The sequence below is a fragment of the Solanum tuberosum genome, unplaced genomic scaffold (assembly GCF_000226075.1).
Source record: "Solanum tuberosum cultivar DM 1-3 516 R44 unplaced genomic scaffold, SolTub_3.0 scf00004, whole genome shotgun sequence".
Taxonomy (NCBI): Eukaryota; Viridiplantae; Streptophyta; class Magnoliopsida; order Solanales; family Solanaceae; genus Solanum; species Solanum tuberosum.
The window spans coordinates 3,943,031-3,963,334 of NW_006238930.1; the positions used below are offsets into that span (position 1 = coordinate 3,943,031).

Below are 20,304 nucleotides of genomic sequence, written 5' to 3' on the forward strand. Positions count from 1 at the left end.
TAAGGTGAGGATGGGGTAAAAAAATTGAAGCTGAAAATATTTTTTTAAAAATAAGCTTTAAATTTATTTTTTTTCAACAAAAAAAATTGTAATATGAAGTTGGAGGAGAGTTTTGGAAAATGTTTTCCTTAATTTTTGAAGGGAAGTCATTTTCCTTAAATTTGAGAAAAATGAGTTTGATTTGGAAAACATTTTACCCAACCAAACATCAGAAAATTGAAAAACATTTTCCTTCATACCAAACACACCCTAAGACTAGCATCTTGAAATCTCATAAACTATGTGATATAAAAATGAGATATTCATAAAGGGATCAAGACATCAAAAATGAATTTAGAAGAAAAAGTAGAGAAAAATAGTTTTTTTGCTTTAATTAGGAGGAGTTTTTTTTCATATTTTATTCTCAACATTAATTATTAATTTCCTGAATTATTTTAGAAACTTAAAATTAAACACCAATTAATATGATCAGTATCGTGATAAAAACACTCATATTAATCATTAATTTTTAAAACAGAATGTGCACAATTCAGAAAAAACAATTAAATGTGAATGGAGCGAGGGACAATTTATGAAAAAGAAAAGAAGTAAATAAGCACCTATCAACTGAAATGTCCAGGTCATCATAAGCTTATAGTTAATTTACCTAAAAAGGATTTATTATAATGTCAATGATTATCTTATGAAACATATCTTAATTCCAAAATCTGAAAATTTCTTTTAGCAAAATATCTAATGAACTATACATTTTTTATTTTATTTTGTTGTATTTTTCCCCAAGTCGCATTAAGATAAAAGTGGTATCTCTTCATATCATCTAAACTAAATTTGACATCTCAACCAATTTTTGATTTGTTGCTTTTATATTTTAATATTTTTCTAGATATTTTATCAATCTAAATACTGTTGGATATACAAATGATATCTCATCTTGATAGATGACAGAGAAAAAAAAAAGCTACTTAAAAGTTATAGAGATGCACTTAATAGTGTGAAAACAGTATAAGTTGATTCAAAATGATACCATAATATGTTAAAGAATTATTATCAATATAATAAATTATTTTAACCATAAAATTGATATCATCTGGAATTTAATTTGATAGAGAAATTATTGAATGTACAACCAAATACTAGCGCATGGATTTGGCAAAAATGAATATCACATGACTATATTAAAAATATTTTTTATTATATTAACCCAACAAATTTGAGGAGTCATATATGCATTTTATTCTTAAAAATCATAGATGTTGAAGATGTCTCAAATCAAATGAAAAATAATTATATTAGGCTTAGATTTAATCGCATAAATGCCCCCAAAACAGGGTGGTTTTTATTTTGCCCTTTAAAATCGATGATCTATAATTTTTACGCTTTAGAACTTAAAATAACAGAAAATAGCCAAAAAAATGTCCGCGACAATGAAAAAATAAAAAATAAAAATTTTAGAACCAAGTTCCCCCATACATAAGTTCAATAACATGAAGTTATGTCATTGGACATAAGTTCACTGATACAAGTTATTTTTAAGGAATTTTTTTTTTTTATATCCAAGACACAAGTATAAGTGCAGTGACACAAGTTATGCTTGAAGGCAAAAATAAATTAACCTCCAGGCACAAGTTATGCCCCAAAATAAAAATTTAGTGACCTAAGTTGTATGGAACGTTGAAGCACACGTTGTGCCAAAAAATCAAGTTGAATGGCACAAGTTAAAATATAAGTTAAGTGGGACAAATTATAGCACAAGGAATAAGAATTCTCTAGTCAATACTCCCTCTGTCCCAATTTATATGACACCTTTTATGTTTTTGAGAGTCAAACAGTTTAAGTTTGACCGGTAATTTGCGCATGGAATCTTTAATTTTTTGGAATGAAATTTATATATTTGTAAACTACGTAAAAAGTACTATGAGTCACAATAATTGATAATTCAAAATGTTTAAAAGATCTATGAAAAATTTACAGTCAAAGATAGACTTGTTTGACTTTTGAAATCCGAAAGGTGACATATAAAATGGGACGAAGGGAGTAGTACTCATGCATGCGAATGAGTAGAACCACTTTTGATACATAGCACAATAAATTAATTACTTGAAGGATTTTTGTTACTCGGATCCGATCATTGTAGAATGTAGAGAGACACAAAATTAAAGCTAGTGACATGTCAATGATTGGAGCATACGTATATACAAACTAGAAATAGTTTTTGATGGCTAAAGAAACAATATTACTCAACAAACATACATGTCTGTCTAACTTCACACATTATTATTTAAGACAATACTATTACTTTCTTAACAATTCATCAAACATATATAATCAAATCTGGCCAGCGCATGCACACTTTGATCGAGTTGCACAAAGAATAATGAAGGTACTCCTTTATTCTTTACATAAACACCGGACGTACACCTTAATATTTTGCCATCCATCTACAGCTCCAGCTCCAGCACCAAGTCTTTATATATATTATGAGAAACACACATATAAATGCATGCAGTCAGATATATAGTAATTGACAACAGAAGAGATTGAATGTAATTAATTAATAGTAGTAGTACTGTTTTACTTACAATCTCTATCTGTTTTAATCCAGTGCTCTCTGTTGATGACTTCCTTCTTTGGAGAAGAATTTGTCAGATTAGCAGTCTTGCAGGAAACATTAATATTCATGTTGCTAATCTCATGATTATCTTCTAGAATATTGTTCTCATTCACAGGATGAACTTTTCTGTAAAACATTTTAAGGACCTACATAAAACATCAAAAGTTTATTAAATTAGTTCCTCAAGAATTTATATTTATGACTTGTGTCCCACATTATATATATATTGGTTAGCAAAATATGAACTTGGACAATCCTATCCTATATATGAGTTAAGTTAGTTTTTGAAATTGAGCTAGGCCCAAATATCACATCATCTTTACGATATATACATGAACAAATAGAGATGATCGATTAAGCTCGATCAGCTTTATTGAAAAATATGACATAATAAGCTCAATAGAAATACTCATGTATATCTTCACTAATTAATCTTCCCGTACATATATACTTAGTAGTCCATAAAAATAAAGCTATTGAGATCATACACTTGCTGACAAGTGTTCCTATGAACTTAATTTTGAAGAGTCGATTTTTTGATAGCTCTTGACTTTAAAATAATTAAGTAGTGACCTGAGGGAGTTTCTTCCTGCTTGAAACAGATGCAGTGACATTTGAGCTCTTTGATTTGGGCAGGAGGTTCTGCAATACCTTTTTCATGAAATGAACTGCATCTTTTTTCTTCTTATCTTTGTTTTTCTTCTTAAACAACTCTTCTATGAATCCTTTTTGTTGCTTTAGCTTTACCTGTCAAAAATATAATTAAGTAAATAAAAGTGTGTGTTTCCTTTTGAAAGTTTAAACTCAAGGTCTCACAGCCATTCATTATTAAAAAGAACTAGCACGTGCATGTTTGATGGAGATAGTCACACATTACCTCGGACTCTATGATCTCTTGCGACTCAACTGAAGAACCCAAGAGATATTTCTGAAGTGGACATTCTTCCATGGTTCTTTCTGATGGCTCAAAAGCAAATTCTTCATTCACTTTCTCTTCAAGAAATTTCTCAAGCTCATCATTTATGAACTTCAGTTCTTTCTCTGTTTCGACATGCATAGGAAACGTTGGCGTTGGAGGGTCAGTATTAGTTGTCTCATAATTACCCAGAGTACCAATTGCCAAAAATCCAGGGAAAATTTCATCTTCTGCTCCATTGCTTTTAACTTCCTTGTCATGAGCTGACACGGAATTTCCTGAAACTGCTGGTGCTGGAGTGTTAGAAAGCCCAATAACTTACTTTTGTCTATATCTTATATTTTTATTACCAAATAATTTAATTGTCCACTCAATTACTATTATACGATACGTACTATATATAAATTAAACTTGAGATCACTATATAAGAAGTCATAAATTTCAGAGCTATATATTGTGCGGTAATTTATTAAGCAGAGAATTAAGTAGTGTAAATTACCTATTATGGCAGTATTGTTTGGTGGCTCATTTCCTTTTTGTCTTAGTATAGAGTGCATCCAACCTAGTAACTGCAATTAAGGATCATGAAGTTAGAAAATTAGTTGCAAGTTTAATGAGTCAGTCTCCAAATATAGAAATAATTGGAGTCACCGGCCGGTACCTTCATATTGTTTGAGGAGAGATGTTTGAGTTTAAGATATGAAAGAAGAGAAATTTAATTGTACGTGTAAAAGAAGGTTTTAAGTACTAATATAGTTTCATCATTATCTTACTTTCCTGAATAAGAAGCTAAGCTGGCATCAGTAGAGAAAATTACAAGACAATAAAGTTGTCATTTTGTGTAAAGATTATAGTGACTGAGAAATTGGATTCCAGACCCACAAGTTGTAGATGTTACATTGTGACATGGGCACACGTGTATTCTTCAATTTATATATATATATGTCCTTGTGCTCTAGTTTTTGATAATGAACTGACAATATATATATGTTGATTGGAGTACTTTTTTTGATAATGAACTGACATTTATATATCTATGTGTTGATTGGAATAGTTTTATTATTCTACATTCTTCAAGAGCATCAACTTAATTATGTAGGAAATACTAGAAGATCGACCATGATAAAGACACACCTGGTACGAGACACGTCCATGTCATATCCTGACATAGTTTGTTTTCAATCTTAGCGGGATTTCATATAAATCATGTTGCATGTTTTTATCTCCAATTATGCAAGGCTCAATTACCCTGACGATTTGACATCATTATTATAATTGCTTTAACTACAAATATACTACTGATTAAGGAAGATTATGACTCTGATTTCTTAGCTTGCACCAAGATTACACTTGATATGGATGGGTGAATGGTGTTGGATGTACTCACAAAGTCTTACATTATTTAAACTTGATTAGAAAAAAAATGTCGAATGTGGAGAGAAACCTAGGTGAAGGGTCACGGATGATACACCTCTCACGATTTGGCTCCCCTCCATTACCCCTTCCATCCATTTTGTCAAGTGCATATCTATATGAGAGACGTGTGTCCTATTTAATTTTAAAGGTCAAGATTATACTACTTTAACAGTTATTATCATCATTCAAAAATTAGGTATAGATGATATCAAAGACACAACTTTATTTTTGAATGAGTGGCAGGCGAGATCTGGCTCCCCTCCATTTCGTCAAGTGCACATCTAAATAAGAGACATGTGTCTTATTTAAATTTTAAAGGTCAAAATTATACTACATTAACAAATATTATAATCATAGTTAAGTCAACCAATTTTGAAAAACTACTCCCTAAATGTAGTAAGAATATCAATTTTGATATTCATTAATTTTATTTTATATTTTGTATTTAAATATTAAATTATATTATTTTTAAGGTGAGAATCAACTAAACAATTTTTTGTGATTATAAATTTTGTTCTTAAAATATTATATACGCTGAGAAACGAATAAAGGAGGTGAATAATTATCAATGTAGACAAAAACCTTGAAATAAAAGTGGGAAATAAAAAGATAAAATAAAAACGAGAAATTCTTAGAATTACAAATGTGAAATATCAAAATTACCATACTTTAGTAAGAGGAGAAAATGTGGCTATGTACTGTGTTTGAAGGGGGGAAAGAAGTATGTTTTAAAATTTGTTCGTTGGGAATAAAAGAAATTTTTAATATTTGAATATATAAAAATATAAGATGAAATTAATGAATATCAAAATTTATATAGAAAATATCTTGTTCTTATCATATTTAGGGAGTAGTTTTTCAAAATTGGTTGACTTAACTATGATTATAATATTTGTTAATGTAGTATAATTTTGACCTTTAAAATTTAAATAAGACACATGTCTCTTATTTAGATGTGCACTTGACGAAATGGAGGGGAGCCAGATCTCGCCTGCCACTCATTCAAAAATAAAGTTGTGTCTTTGATATCATCTATACCTAATTTTTGAATGATGATAATAATGTGATTCTAATTACAAGTGATCGATATTAATGTCAAGCTCATTAATTCGATTCCAGAAAATGCTTTGATACTTTTAATAATGTGAACGTAGGAGTTTGTTATATGAAGCAAACAATATCATGCTAAATTAAAATTGGCACAAGTATAGTGGTTGTGAAGACAAGTGGGAACTTCTAATTTGGTAAGAATTGAAAAGCGTGTTCTACTAATAGACGTGGCGTTGTCAATAATTGTATATATTATATTATAGGAAAACAATAGAAATGGTGAGACAGGACCAAAAGAGTGAAAAAACAAGGTAGTAGATGGGACCGTTTGAGACAAGAGAGGGCCTAGCAGGGGAGAGGGATTCTCATTTTCAGCTAAATTACGTCCTGCTACAAGACATGCCAATGCCCTCTTTTAGTCATACCAAAGAAGAGAGCTGAGCGCATCACAACAAACCGCCTAGTATTTATATGTAATCGTAAAATACATTATGAGATGACAATTTTGAGGTACTGGAGAAGAGACAATAAACTTGTTAGGAAAATCATTTTTAAGAAAATTGTTTTTCTAATATTTTGACCAATAAAAAATTGAAAAACATTTTCACCTCACCAACACACACCCAAAGTATATGCAAAATTTCACAAAAATATTGCTAATTGTTCAATATTTAGGAAAGTCATTTTCTTCATTTTTAAGAAAATTGTTTTTCTAGAGAAAAAATATTTTGACCAATGAAAAATTGAAAAACATTTCACCAAACACACCCAAAGTCGTATATGCAAAATTTCACAAAAATATTGCTAATTGTTCAACGGAAGTAAGAATGACACTTAGCAAATTAAATGGCTATTTTGGATGGAATACAACCGACTCCATTTAATTTGATGATAGACAAAATGAAGAGGGAGTTGTTCCACGAGGGTTACGGATATTTCATCCACACATCTCTAGCTAGTCCAACTAACATTCAAGAAATATATATAACTAAAACTAAAATAACTGGTTTAGGCAAATTCCATATCGAGCAGTACTTTATATATATATTAATATTAAAAAAAAACAAGTCTTAAATTTAGTGACGATCATTTGAATCTAAACTCAACAGACAACATGCATGCATCACTAGCTAGTTAGAAGCTGAATTGTTATATATTTGGATCACAAATGATAGAAGTTATTTGAATTATGAGAAGGGGTATATGATAAGCTCGGCAACTTCCAAGACTCATTGCCTGCATTACTTACTTATTTCATCAGAAATTAAAAGAATACAAAGGTTAAAAAGGATTGGAACAAAATAGTGGAAAGGGGTGTCAATTGTCATGATGTATAAACGTGGATTATTTTACAAGCGCTTATGAAGTTGTATCAGATTGCTAAACGATGGAATTTATATCAAATCAATACTCCTAATTACGTCAACTTTTATTTGTCATATTGCATTTTTTGAAAGTCAATTTGACCAATTTTCAAAGTTAAATTATATATATTACATTGATTCGATATTTTAAACAAAAAAGTATTATAAATTGCAATTTTTTGTATATCATTATGATGAAAAAATACATCATAAAATGTTAATTAAAGTTCTTATAGTTTGACTCTAAAAAAGGAAACCAAGACAATTAAAAGTAGATGGATGGAGTATATCTTATCATAGCTAAGTACTTAAGTGATTTATGTATTTAGGGATAAAAATAATACCTCTTCCTTTTTGTGAAATTATTTTCTTATATTAATCTATTTTAAATATAACGATTTTCTTATGTAAAACATAATTTATCTTAATCATTCAATTTGAACCATGTTTTAATATTAATTCAGTGAAGTTTCACTTTGACATGTATGTGATCACAAATTTTGATAATTTCATAGCCATTCACATTATTAGGAGTGTATGTTTAAGCATGGACTAATTTAAAGCATGTTTGGATTGATTTAAAAGTTTGTCAAATTAGTCACTTTTAGCTTTTAGAAGTGAGTGACAAAATTAAAAATAACTTAAAATAAGTTTTAAATGACTTTTAAAAAACTAAAAACTAAAAATAGATCTTCTTCTACTTTTTATTTTTGACTTGAAAATAATTGAAGTTTGATTTTTTTAATTTTATTTTTTACTTAAAAACTAGTACTCCCTCCGTCCCATATTATAAGTCACATTTTCCATTTGCACTTGCATTAAGAAATAAGGTAATTTTACCCTTATGTCCTTATTTAATGTTTGCTTATGACAACTTTGTAATAAATGATGAAATGTTAGATTTCAAAAATATAAATGCATTTGGATTACTATTTAAATTTTACTTTTTGGAGCCAATTTTTTTCACCAATTGATCTAAAATAATTTAAAAAGATTACGAAAATGTGTACAATAACAGAATAATTTTGAATGTATTCAAATTTTACTTGAATACAAGCTCTAGGCAAAGAACAAGTTTTTTAAAAAAAGAAGTGGGCACTGCTAAGGCAAAACAAAATTTCATTTGAAGAAATGCTTGAAAAAAGATAGGACCTAATAAAATTTTGGGAGTAATTTTTTTTAGCATAGACATTAAATGTGTGTTGTAATTCTTTATCCATGTAGGCTTCTTCTCCTTCAGCTGGAAATTTATTCAAGTCGAAATGGTGCATAACTTTTTTATTTAGATTTTGATTTTTTTCAATTTGGCCTTCACATGTTTTGGTTGAGTCTTTTATTTTTACATCCTTTGAACTTTTTGAAATGTCATCTTCCTTGATAAAATTTGTTGAAGCTTCTACTTTCAAGATTATTTTTGAATTTTTTGAATTTTTTATTTTTAATTTGTTTGTTGATATTTTTTTTCAAAATCAGATTTTATAGAATAAGTAGTGAATAAAGAAAGTAGTTAATTAATGAATGAAGTACTCTCCCAATGAAATTAATTACTTATAGTCTGTAGATGTAGATTTCCTAGGTTAGTCAAAATAAATATATTTTCAAGATTAATTAATTAATCAATTAAGGGTATAATAGGCAAAATATGATAATTTATGCATAAATTTTATAAAATGACATATATTGTGGTCCAACTATTTTTAAAAGGAGTGACTTATAATATGAGATGGAGGGAGTAGTATTTTTTTAAGCAGCTCTTTCTCTCCCTAGCTTCCTAGCTAGCCCCACCTAGAAAAGGAAAAAAGCAACTTGTCTGTTCTTTTCTTTTCTTGTTCATGCAAACAAACTAACATGTAAACATTGGAAATAGTAGATTGATTGGGCAATTAGGTAGTGAACAATAATTGTTGTTAATTATTTTGACTAATACCCGATTAGAAATCTGACCAACCACATCAATTTACTAGAACATCATTGGTTATATCTATGTAGGACGTACAAGGATCAGATACGCATATTATTTTTATCAATTATTGCCATTGGGGTGGAACCTGGATTTCATCCTATAATGCTTATTAACATGAAAGACTACGTCAAGTCATTAATACAAAATATAAATAGGGTTTAAGTTTTAACTTATAAAAGTGAAATATTGTCATAGAATTTTAACTTAATAAAAATGAAACTTCAAGACAATATTTAGAATTACAACTTATAAAAGTATGAACCTTGAGCCCTGATAAAATTTTCTGGAGTTTTTTGATATTTTAACTAGGAGTGTTTTTTATTTAAAATTTGATTTTCTTATTGAAAAATAGCTGAAATTTAATTAGTTTTTGAAAGGGTGATCCCATGATGTTAATTAGCAATGGATTTTGGGAGCATTGGGCTTCAAATTGAAGTGATCCATCCATGTTCTTAAACGTATCAACAAAGCCCAAATTATTCGCTGTGTAGTATAGGCCTGCAGGTTACTGTCCCGTGATTTTGGGCCTAATGCATGATTCTCCACAAACTCCGCTTTTCATTTACATCATCTTTAAGAAGAGAAAGAATAGCTCTTATTTTTATCTATGATGTGTTACCAAATAGAAAGAGTTGGATAAGAAAGGTTACGTAATATTGGTGGTCCGAGCTGAGAATTTTGACATTATCCATCAACTATGAAGGGCAAGTTAAGAATGATATGTTACAACTTATAAGTCAAAAAGAATCTGTAACAACTAACAAGCATTTGAAAACAGATAAAAACACCTAATAAACACAAATGTTTCTTGGGAATTGATAAGTTTGGTTGATGCAGGACGCAGCTCCATATTCCCATACTCAATCTGAATCATCATGTTACTTCGCTCTCTTTTTATGACACCATTTATAAATCTGAAATTTAATTGTTCAATCAAAAACAGGTCTTAATTTCAGTATATATAAAATATATTCACAATTTTTTATATTTCAAAATTTTCATTGAAAATTTCGACTCCAACACCACGTACAATACAAGGACTGAGACAAAAAATTGAAACAAATACATGAGTCTCTCAAGCCATTTCGTCAATATATTATGATATAAAAAAAAGCGGAATAACTTGAGAGACCTCTATACTTGACTCCGTTTGTCAGTTGGACCCTCCTATTTATCACTTTGTCAAATGAACCCTTAAACTCAATGAAACACAATATTTTAAACCTTTTTTTGGATCCGCCTCCCCTCCATTTTGTCAAGTGCACGTCTAGATGAGAGATATGTGTATTATTTAAAGTTTAAAGGTCAAGATTATATTATATCAACAAATATTATAACTATAGTTGAGTCAACTATTTTAGAAACTACTCTCCAAATTTGGTAAGAATTACTATATATTTCATACAAAATTTAATATTTATTAATATCATTAGTTCATCTTAAATTTTTATATTTAAATATAAAAATATAAAAAATTCTTCTCACCATATTAGTTAATAGCTTTTGAAAATCAGTTTTTACTATTTACATATTTAATTTCCTCTCGAGATATATAAATTACGAAGAAGAATTATAATTCCTCAGACACATTTGCAGTTTCTTCTTTACTTTCTCTTTTCTATTTTTTTTCTTTTAATTTGTTGGGCAGATGCTAGTAAGAATTGGATTTTATCAAATTAAGTTGGCAATTTTTTTTTTATCAAATTTATCGTCACAATAGTAAAATTTTTGATTAAATTATATTGAAATTGATTTTATTTTTTTTAAAAAAAAAGATACTTAAGAGGTCATAAAGCCTGTTAAGACACCAAAAAATTAAAAGACACCGAAAAGCAAATAAAAAAAAAAACAAAAATTTATGACAACAAAGAAAATGAAAAGGCTTTAAGGGTAGTTTTGTAATTATTTAATTTAATGCAAGTGTTAAAATGCTACTCCCTCCATCCCTATTTAGTTGTCCACTTAGAAATGTCACACAGATTAAAGCAACAATGATTAACATAGTGAAGTTATAATTTTATCCTTATAGTACAATTTACAATTCCAAAATAAATTCACTCAAGATAACTAATCAATGCTGGGAAGTTCATAAGTTTATTTACTTTATTTATGACAATTTTTCACTCTAAATAAGGGTATAATAGGAAAAAATTTGTTGTCCTTTCTTGATTTGTCAAAATCGACAACTAAAAGATGAAATATGGACAACTAAATAGGGACGGAGGGAGTATGTATTACTAATACTTAGAATTCCTTGGTATCAGTTATACATGACATGAAAAAGTGTACCAAACAAGGTACTACTAATACACACACCTAATGCATGCATTATATTTTTTAATACACTCTACCAAACGACCCCTAAGTGATTTATGTATTTAGGAATAAAAATAATACCCTTCCTTTTTGTGAAATTATTTTCTTATATTAATCTATTTTAAATATAACAATTTTCTTATGTAAAAAATAATTAATTTTCAATCATTCAATTTGAACCATGTTGTAATATTAATTCAGTGAAATTTCACTTTGACATGTATGTGATCACAAATTTTGATAATTTCATAGCCAGTCACATTATTAGGAGTGTATGTTTAAGCATGGACTAATTAAGAGTCTGTTTGTGTTGATTTAAAAGTTGGTTAAATTAGTTACTTTTAGCTTTTAGAAATGTTTGACAAAATTTAAAATAACTTAAATAAATTTTAAATGATTTTTAAAAATTTAAAACTAAAAATAGATCTTCTTCTACTTTTTATTTTTTGACTTGAAAATAATTAAAGTTTGATTATTTTTTTCTTACTAAAACTTAAAGTATTTGATTATTTTTTTCTTACTAAAAACTAAAGTAGTATTTTTTTAAGCAATCGACTCTAACTGCTCTTTCTCTCCCTAGCTTCCTAGCTAGCCCCACCTAGAAAAGGAAAAAAGCAACTTGTCTGTTTTCTTTTCTTGTTCATGCAAACAAACTAACATGTAAACATTGGAAATAGTAGATTGATTGGGCAATTAGGTAGTGAACAATATTGTTGTTAGGATAATGCTAAATAATCAGAAAATTTGGTCAGAAATTTTAAAAAATTATAATATTTTTTTTTATTTTAAAATAAACTGTTTTTTTTTTCATTTTTTAGTTAAAAGGTATTAAAGTTAAAAAAGTAAAAAAGTTTAAAAAGATAAAATAATATAGGTAAAATACCATTCTGACCAAAAGAATTTTTCCTTGTTGTTAATTATTTTGACTAATACCCGATTAGAAATCTAACCAACCACATCACTTTACTAGAACATCATTGGTTATAGGGAAAAATGACAAATATACCCCCGAACTTTTGTAAATGATATTCGTATACCCTTCGTTATACTTTTAGGACGTCAGTATCCTTGCCGTCCAAATTTTGGAACATATATATACCCTTTAAACTAACGGTGGTACACGTGTCTCAATCCTAACCACTGATCTGATATTTGTTAAATTTCTACCCAAAATTAAAAAAAAAATCTACCCGAATTAATCTAGAAACCGCCCAAATACATAATACCCATGACCCAAAAATATTAACCCAAATCCCCGACCCCAAAACTCCTGCTCTTTCTCATTCACCTCTTCTCTCCAAACAAATCTAACCCTACTACTAAACCAAATCCTAATCCTAGTATCAGTCTCTGTGCTAGTCCTATGATGGTCTTCTTCTCTACATGAAAAGAGAAAGATTATATATATTAGGCTTAAGTCATGGCTGTAGATTATATATATTAGGCTTAAGTCATGTACAACCACTTAAAGTTGTCCGCGTATTTCATTTAAACACCTCTACTAGAGAATGTACCTATTGAACACTTATATTATTCAAAACAAATACCTATTAAACACTTTTCGCTGATGTGGCATGGAAAGTGCATTACACAACTATTGAGCGCGTGAGAGACTATTTTTTGTTGTTTTTTTAAAATCTCTTTTTCTTCCTTCTTCCTTAATTAAACCTAATTTCTTCCACCACCATTTCCACCGGTTCCACCGCTACACCGCCATCATCCGCCCTTCTCCTTTCTCTATTATCGTCAGCCATCCCACTTTGACCCTCACCACTATCGTATTTCAACCTGAAATTGATCAATTTCCTTCCGTACCAAATATACCAACGAGATAAAAAGAAGAAAATGGAGATAGGTTTAGCTACAAACAACACAATTTCAAAATCCTTTTTCCATAAATATGTATTTTTTTCTGAAATAGCTCAAGTCGGTCATTAACAAATTTCTTTAGCAACAAAGATGAGCAAATGAATGAAAATGAAGAAATTGAAGAAGTGTTGATTTCAAACAAACAATTTTAGAAGTCCTTAAAGTTGAAAATTTCCTACACTAAAACAACTCAATTTCACCATTAATGGTAGAATCTTTTTCAACTTTCTTAGAAATTGAGACAATAAAAAAAGGATAAAATTGAAGAAATCTCAGAAGGATATGTAGTTTGCTATTTCAGTTTTTTTTCTCTCTTTAAAATTAAATCTGAAAAAGGAAACAGACAATGGCAATGGTGGCTCAAAGGAGGTTGAAGCCTTGAAGGTCCATGGTAGAGCAGACAACGACTTTTTTTTCTTTTTTTTTTCTCTTCTTTTCTTTATAATTTTTTAATAAATATTTTGTCTCAAATGGCCACATGTACGTTAGTCATTTGTCAATTTGTCACATCAGCGCAAGTGCATTACACACATCTTATACTTTTAGTTGCTTGTCAAAAAAGTGTCCAAATGGTTTAAATTCAAGTTGGTACAAGTGTTCAATAGGTATAAGATTAAGTTGAGCTGTCTAAGTGAAATATGCGGACAAGTTTAAGTGACTGTTGATGACTTAAAGCCTATATATTATGTCCATTTCAGCTCTTGTCGGCCTTAAACCGTCATACGGACAAGAGATAGTGGGCAAAAGTTGAGGTTTAATGGTGGTTGGATAAAATCTGGTACAAAAATTGTGTGAAGTTTTTCGACAGTTCTTCTAATGAAATTTGATCAAGTATAATGATGGTGGTGAGTAAATAATTGATTTAGCTAAAAAGAAAGATTAAATGGGTTAAGACACATGTGAGGAAGTTGAGGACAAAATGGAGGATGATTCTGGGGATGAAGATGATTGGATGGGCCTTCCTCTTCTACGAGAAAGTTGAGGAGAAATTGAAGGATTTAGTGTTCAGGATGATTTGGGGATGAAGATGGGGAAAGATGCTGCTAAACAAGTGTTTAAGTTGCTTAATTTGAAACTAAGTGAATTGATTTAGGGATTTGGTTAATATTTTTGGGTTATGGGTATTATGTATTTGGGCGGTTTTCTGATTAATTCGGGTGATTTTTTTTAAATTTTGAGTCAGAAATTTAACAAATATCAGGTCAGTGGTTAAGATCGAGATATGTGTACCACCGTTAATTTAAATGGTATATATGCTTCAAAATTTGGACGGCAAAGATACTGACGTCCTAAAAGTATAACAAAGGGTATACGCATACCATTTACAAAAGTTCGGGAGTATATTTATCTTTTTTCCCTTAATTATATCTATGTAGGACGTATTATTTTTATCAATTATTGCCATTGGGGTGGAACCTGGATTTTATCCTATAATGCTTATTAACATGAAAAACTACGTCAAGTCATTAATACAAAATATAAATAGGGTTTAAGTTTTATATGTGCAGTTCAAACTTATGAAAGTGAAATATTGTCATAGAATTTTAACTTATAAAAATGAAACTTCAAGACAATATTTAGAATTACAACTTATAAAAGTATGACTTTTGAACCTTGATTAAATTTTCTGGAGTTTTTTTGATATTTTAACTAGGAGTATTTTTATTTAAAATTTGATTTTCTTATTGAAAAATAGCTGAAATTTAATTAGTTTTTGAAAGGATGATTGATGTTAATTAGCAATGGGATTATCCATGATTTTGGAAGCATTAGGCTATTGAAGTGATCCATCCCCTTCTTAAACGTATCAACAAAGCCCAAATCCCACTCATGACGTGATTTTGGGCCTAATGCATGTGATCCCTATGATTCTCCACAAAGCCTAAGTTGACAGATTTGAACTCCGCTTTTCATTTACATGATCTTTAAGAAAATATATTTATTTTTATTTTACCAAATAGAAAGAGATGGATAAGAAGGGTCAAATTAAAGGTTACGTAATATTGGTGGTCCCAGCTGAGAATTTTGACATAATCCATCAACTATGAAGGGCAAGTTAAGGATGATACGTTACAACTTAACAAAGCATTTGAAATCAGACAAAAACGCCTAATAAACACAAATGTTTCTTGGGAATTGATAAGTTTGGTTGATGCAGGACGCAACTCCATATTCCCATACTCAATCTGAATCATCATGTTACTTCGCTCTCTTTTTATGACACCATTTATAAATAAAACATTAATAAATCTGAAATTTAATTGTTCAATAAAAAACAGATTTTAATTTCAGTATATATGGAATATATTTTACAAATTTTTATATTTAAAAAAAAATCATGATTTCAACACCACGTACAATATAAGGATTGAACAAGAAATCAAAATAAATACATGAGTCTCTCAAGTCATTTCGCCAAAAATATTATGATTACTAAACCCTTTAGAAGTTATTTGTTATTTTGGTATCAAAATTATTATCCAATTTAATTAAGGACAAAAATTGAAAATCAGCAATGATCCGTAAAAAAATCTCCTTCCACACCAACCATAAGGGCCTTAGTTAAGAGTATTTGCAAAGCCTAAGGCAACGTCGTGTTATTTGCTCTCGGAATCAAATTGATGATAAGATTTACTTTTTTTCCTTTTAATAACAACTTTGTTTGGAGGTTAGCTTGATAATTACTGCATCCAATATTGTTAAATCTTTTTCCTAATACAAGTATCATCATATTAATAATAAAAATTAATAAAATGATGATTAACTTAGTGGTAAGCATTGTCATCTCCGCTTGAATCACGTGGAGTTAATAATGGAAATATTTTCAAAATTAGCTAATACCAACCTACCAGCCTAACCAACCAGTAATGTTGTTTCCCTTTTGACTTGTAACAAATTTTTACCCATTTCTTGATCTTTTCCTTCACCAAATCCAATCCTAACAGTGCAAAGTTTAAGTTTCAATGGGGACTGAAAATTCTGGAACTGTGGAGATATCGGAGCCATTGTTAGAGGAACCCTCCAAAATCCCCGAATCGGATTCGGAAAATATACCCGATTGGAAGGAGCAGATCACCATTAGAGGTCTAGTGGTGAGTGCTGTGCTTGGTACTCTCTTTTGTATCATCACCCACAAGCTCAATCTCACTGTTGGTATCATTCCTTCCCTTAATGTCGCTGCTGGTCTTCTCGGGTTTTTCTTCGTCAAATCATGGACCGGTTTTATGTCCCAGCTCGGATTTTCTGTTAAACCATTTACTAAGCAAGAGAATACTGTTATTCAGACCTGTGTTGTTGCTTGCTATGGCCTCGCTTTTAGTGGTATGCCCCTATTCTTATTATGCTTTTGCCTTCATCCAGTTACCTGTTACTCCACTACCAACTAGTTTGGGTTGAAATGTAATTCATTGATGGAGTAAACAAAGCAACTCTTAGTTATATATATATATTCTTATAGCCATCAACTCTATTGATTCGCTCATTGCTACTATTGTTTTTGTATATCCCAGATTTCATTTGCTGAGATTCAAATGACTAAAGTTTATGTATACACTTAAAGTGGGTCCTAATGTCAAATTTAAGCTCTTTTTTACTATAGTATTTACATAGTAACCAAATAAATTTATGTTTATCATATGTCTGATTCATGATGCATTCTCTTGTTACCTTGTTTTTACAGGTGGCTTTGGATCATACTTGCTAGCAATGGATGAGAAAACATACAACCTTATAGGTCCTGATTATCCTGGAAACCGTGCAGAGGATGTTAAGAATCCAGGGTTATTATGGATGATGGGATTTATATTTGTAGTTAGTTTCCTTGGACTTTTTAGTCTTGTGCCTCTCCGTAAGGTACTGTCTGATTCTGATCATCTCTGATTGTAGTTCAATAAAATGTCAAGGTTTGCATGGTTTTGATTCCATCTCCCTGCAATGTTTCGTGTAAGAAATCTTGTTAGAAATTTAATTTAAGAGGTGAAGAAGACATATAACAAAAGTTAAAAGAAAACGTTGGTCGAATCAGGAATCAACACCACTGCATTGTGCTTGAACAGTTAGAGCACCCACTGGGCAGCAGTGTCCTTTCTATTAAATTACGTATGCTATTCTGCGAAATGCTTCTTTAATTTTGAAAGTTCTCAGCAGCTATATTGTATTAGTTTATTGAGTTCTGGGAATATGCACCATTGCCTTGCTACTCCGACTTCTTGTTGTGTTGAGTGGGATTAAAATATCAATTTGATAAATTTTGTTTTCTCTTTTAAATGTAATTTCAGGTTATGGTAATGGGTTATAAGCTCACATACCCTAGTGGAACTGCAACTGCCATGTTAATTAATAGCTTCCACACAAATACCGGCGCTGAACTTGCAAGGCAAGAGATCCATTATTATCTTCATTTCTGTATCTAAATTCATAAAGATGCCACCCTTTTGAGCTAGCTACCTGATTGATGATAAAAATGCAAAAGGTGCCTAGTAAGATAAGACTGGTTCAGTTAATTTTATACTTAATGGTCCTTATCGGCAACAGAGATTCTTGGTGATTGATGTACTAGACGAATAAAGCTGTGTACTTTGCCTGCTCGACTAAACATCACCAAATAATTAGTTTTCCCTATTTCTTCTCTGGCTTTTGGAGTTGGTTCCTTTTCAGAACTTTATGAATATAAAAGTTATGTTATCCTTTTTCTGCAGTCGGGGGTGGGGGGCTTCAACTATTTGATCATTTGCATGTTCTTAGGAGAACTTACTATGAAACGTCTTGTGCTCTATGAATATCACAAGTATCATTTGTTGTTACAGGAATCAAGTTGGTCGTCTTGGAAAATATTTGAGCATAAGTTTCTGCTGGAGCTGTTTTAAATGGTTTTTCAGTGGTATTGGGGATGCATGTGGCTTTGACAATTTTCCCACTCTAGGGCTCACCCTATTCAAGAACACGTAAGCATATCCTTCTAATATCTGCAATTCTTATATTCCTTGCTATATGTGCTAGGTAAAACTCTTTTTCTTCCTCTTTTTTTCCCCTCTATTCATATTGAACTTGTTTTTCTATTCATATGATTATTTGTTACTCTTAAGATTATAATTTTCATGGGCTAGATGGAGAGGAAGAGAATAATTGTAGCTTTAGATGGGAATGAGAATGCTATATTTATGTTTTTTGTGGACAGTTGTTCATTTTCAAGAGGAGGAAACCGGTTGTTAAAGCAAATATGTGCTAGGCTGTTAGAACACCAGCAAACATGTAATGGGGATTCATATAGCCGACCCCGACTTGTTTGGAACTGAGGCATAGCTGTTGTATAGATGATTAGTGGCTGTGAAACCTCTTTTTCTATTGGCTCTTATGGATACTTGCACTATTTTTCAATGTTTACCTATTGTCTTTTACTCTTTATTCTGACACTAGCTATTTTTGTCTCTGGCTTTTGTTCTAGTAAATTGAGGCCTATAGAGAAACATGTCTCATAGCTTTGTAGTATGAATTCCTTATACTCGTTTTCTCCCTCTTCCCCTACCTGCTGGAATTAGAAAATCTGTAACTTTCTTGTTGAAGTATGGATTGACTATTGATGTTTTGGTTCTTACAGTCTTCATCCTGCAGGTTCTATTTTGATTTTAGTCCGACTTATGTTGGATGTGGTCTTATCTGTCCTCACATAGTCAACTGCTCAGTTCTTTTTGGAGCTATTATATCATGGGGTATCCTGTGGCCATTGATCTCTCAGCGTGCTGGTGACTGGTACCCAGCAGACCTTGGAAGCAATGATTTCAAAGGTCTCTACGGATATAAGGTGTGTAATTACTGATAGTAATTTTAGCTGATTCACATCCAAAAAATGACAATCTCTGTAATGTGGTCTTAACCTGCAATCCTAAGAGCACTGTACTTCAAGAATGATTGTGCATGCATTCCCAAGCTATTCCTGTACTTCATTTGGCAGAAAATGATTTAAAACAAGGGATGAAGAGAAAGATAAGAGGGAATTTATATTTTCTTGTCAGCCTAGGGTGTAAAGATTAATATCTGTAGTCGACTATATAGCAACGAGAGACATTTTCAAATTTTAGGATACTTCTAATTTGCTAAAATACTTCTCAAGCATAGCATCTGCAATTTTCCTTGCAGTAGGTTTTGAATGCACAATATTCAATTTCTTCAATTCCAGTTTAATAACCGTATTTCATAAGTCTGCTTTATCTTTCTGGCCTTGGTGCTTTTGTGCAACGAACTGCCATTGGTCCTTTGTAGGCTAGCTGTGTCTATGGCTTAAGATTGTTTGTAGGTATAGTTAGAAATTGTGATACACAAGAAGTCAATCGGTTGAGGATCCCAGGCATTTTGGTGAATGCCCAACAACAGGGGTGCTTCTCCCGGGGGGCTAGGTGCTTGATCTAGGAGGTATCTACTTGCCTACTCCAAAGCTGTCGGCCAGAAGCAATTACAATTTACAACACACCCTTGGCATCTAACATCACTGAAGATACACACTTCTTAAATTATAAACGTAAAGAGTATTGTTGTATATTTATTTTTCTGGAACGATTATACATGTAGGATGATAATGCACCATCAACAGAAGATTGCCTTTCAGTTATCAGTATTTATGAGTTCCTTTTTCCCCAAATTAAGAATACCAAGGCCTCATGAGAAGCATGCTTTTTTATATGCTTCCAGGGTTCTATCTAAAGCTTTCTAGGTGTGTTAGCTAAAGATATGAGAATTGTCCTCCTATGTCACCTCTTAATAGTGAAATGGACCTTTAGGAAATGATAATATTCAGCATATCCCC

At 30.7% G+C, this 20,304-nt stretch overlaps 2 protein-coding genes across 3 annotated transcripts in view; one reads left to right on the forward strand and one right to left on the reverse strand.

The window, feature by feature from the left end:
- Window positions 1–2,153: 2,153 nt before the first annotated feature.
- LOC102585754 (uncharacterized) lies at window positions 2,154–4,279 on the reverse strand. 2 transcript variants are annotated; one of them, XM_015308257.1, is made up of 6 exons: window positions 4,189–4,279; window positions 4,027–4,096; window positions 3,489–3,805; window positions 3,185–3,358; window positions 2,580–2,757; window positions 2,154–2,464 (listed from the first exon to the last, which is right to left on the reverse strand). In XM_015308257.1, the coding sequence occupies exons 1-6, from the start codon at window positions 4,192–4,194 to the stop codon at window positions 2,439–2,441; spliced, it is 771 nt and encodes a 256-aa protein (XP_015163743.1). In that variant the 5' UTR covers window positions 4,195–4,279; the 3' UTR covers window positions 2,154–2,438. The 2 variants fall into 2 exon arrangements, with proteins under 2 accessions (XP_015163743.1, XP_006338807.1); XM_006338745.2 differs by having other exon boundaries at window positions 3,489–3,811.
- Window positions 4,280–16,147: 11,868 nt separating this feature from the next.
- Window positions 16,148–20,304, forward strand: part of LOC102581903 (probable metal-nicotianamine transporter YSL6) — a 6,936-nt gene continuing 2,779 nt past the window's right edge. Inside the window, exons 1-5 of the mRNA XM_006338650.2 lie at window positions 16,148–16,826; window positions 17,185–17,357; window positions 17,783–17,880; window positions 18,311–18,448; window positions 19,116–19,305. Coding sequence (XP_006338712.1) covers window positions 16,469–16,826; window positions 17,185–17,357; window positions 17,783–17,880; window positions 18,311–18,448; window positions 19,116–19,305 — 957 coding nt within the window. The 5' untranslated portion in view covers window positions 16,148–16,468. The remainder of the gene's footprint in view (window positions 16,827–17,184; window positions 17,358–17,782; window positions 17,881–18,310; window positions 18,449–19,115; window positions 19,306–20,304) is intronic.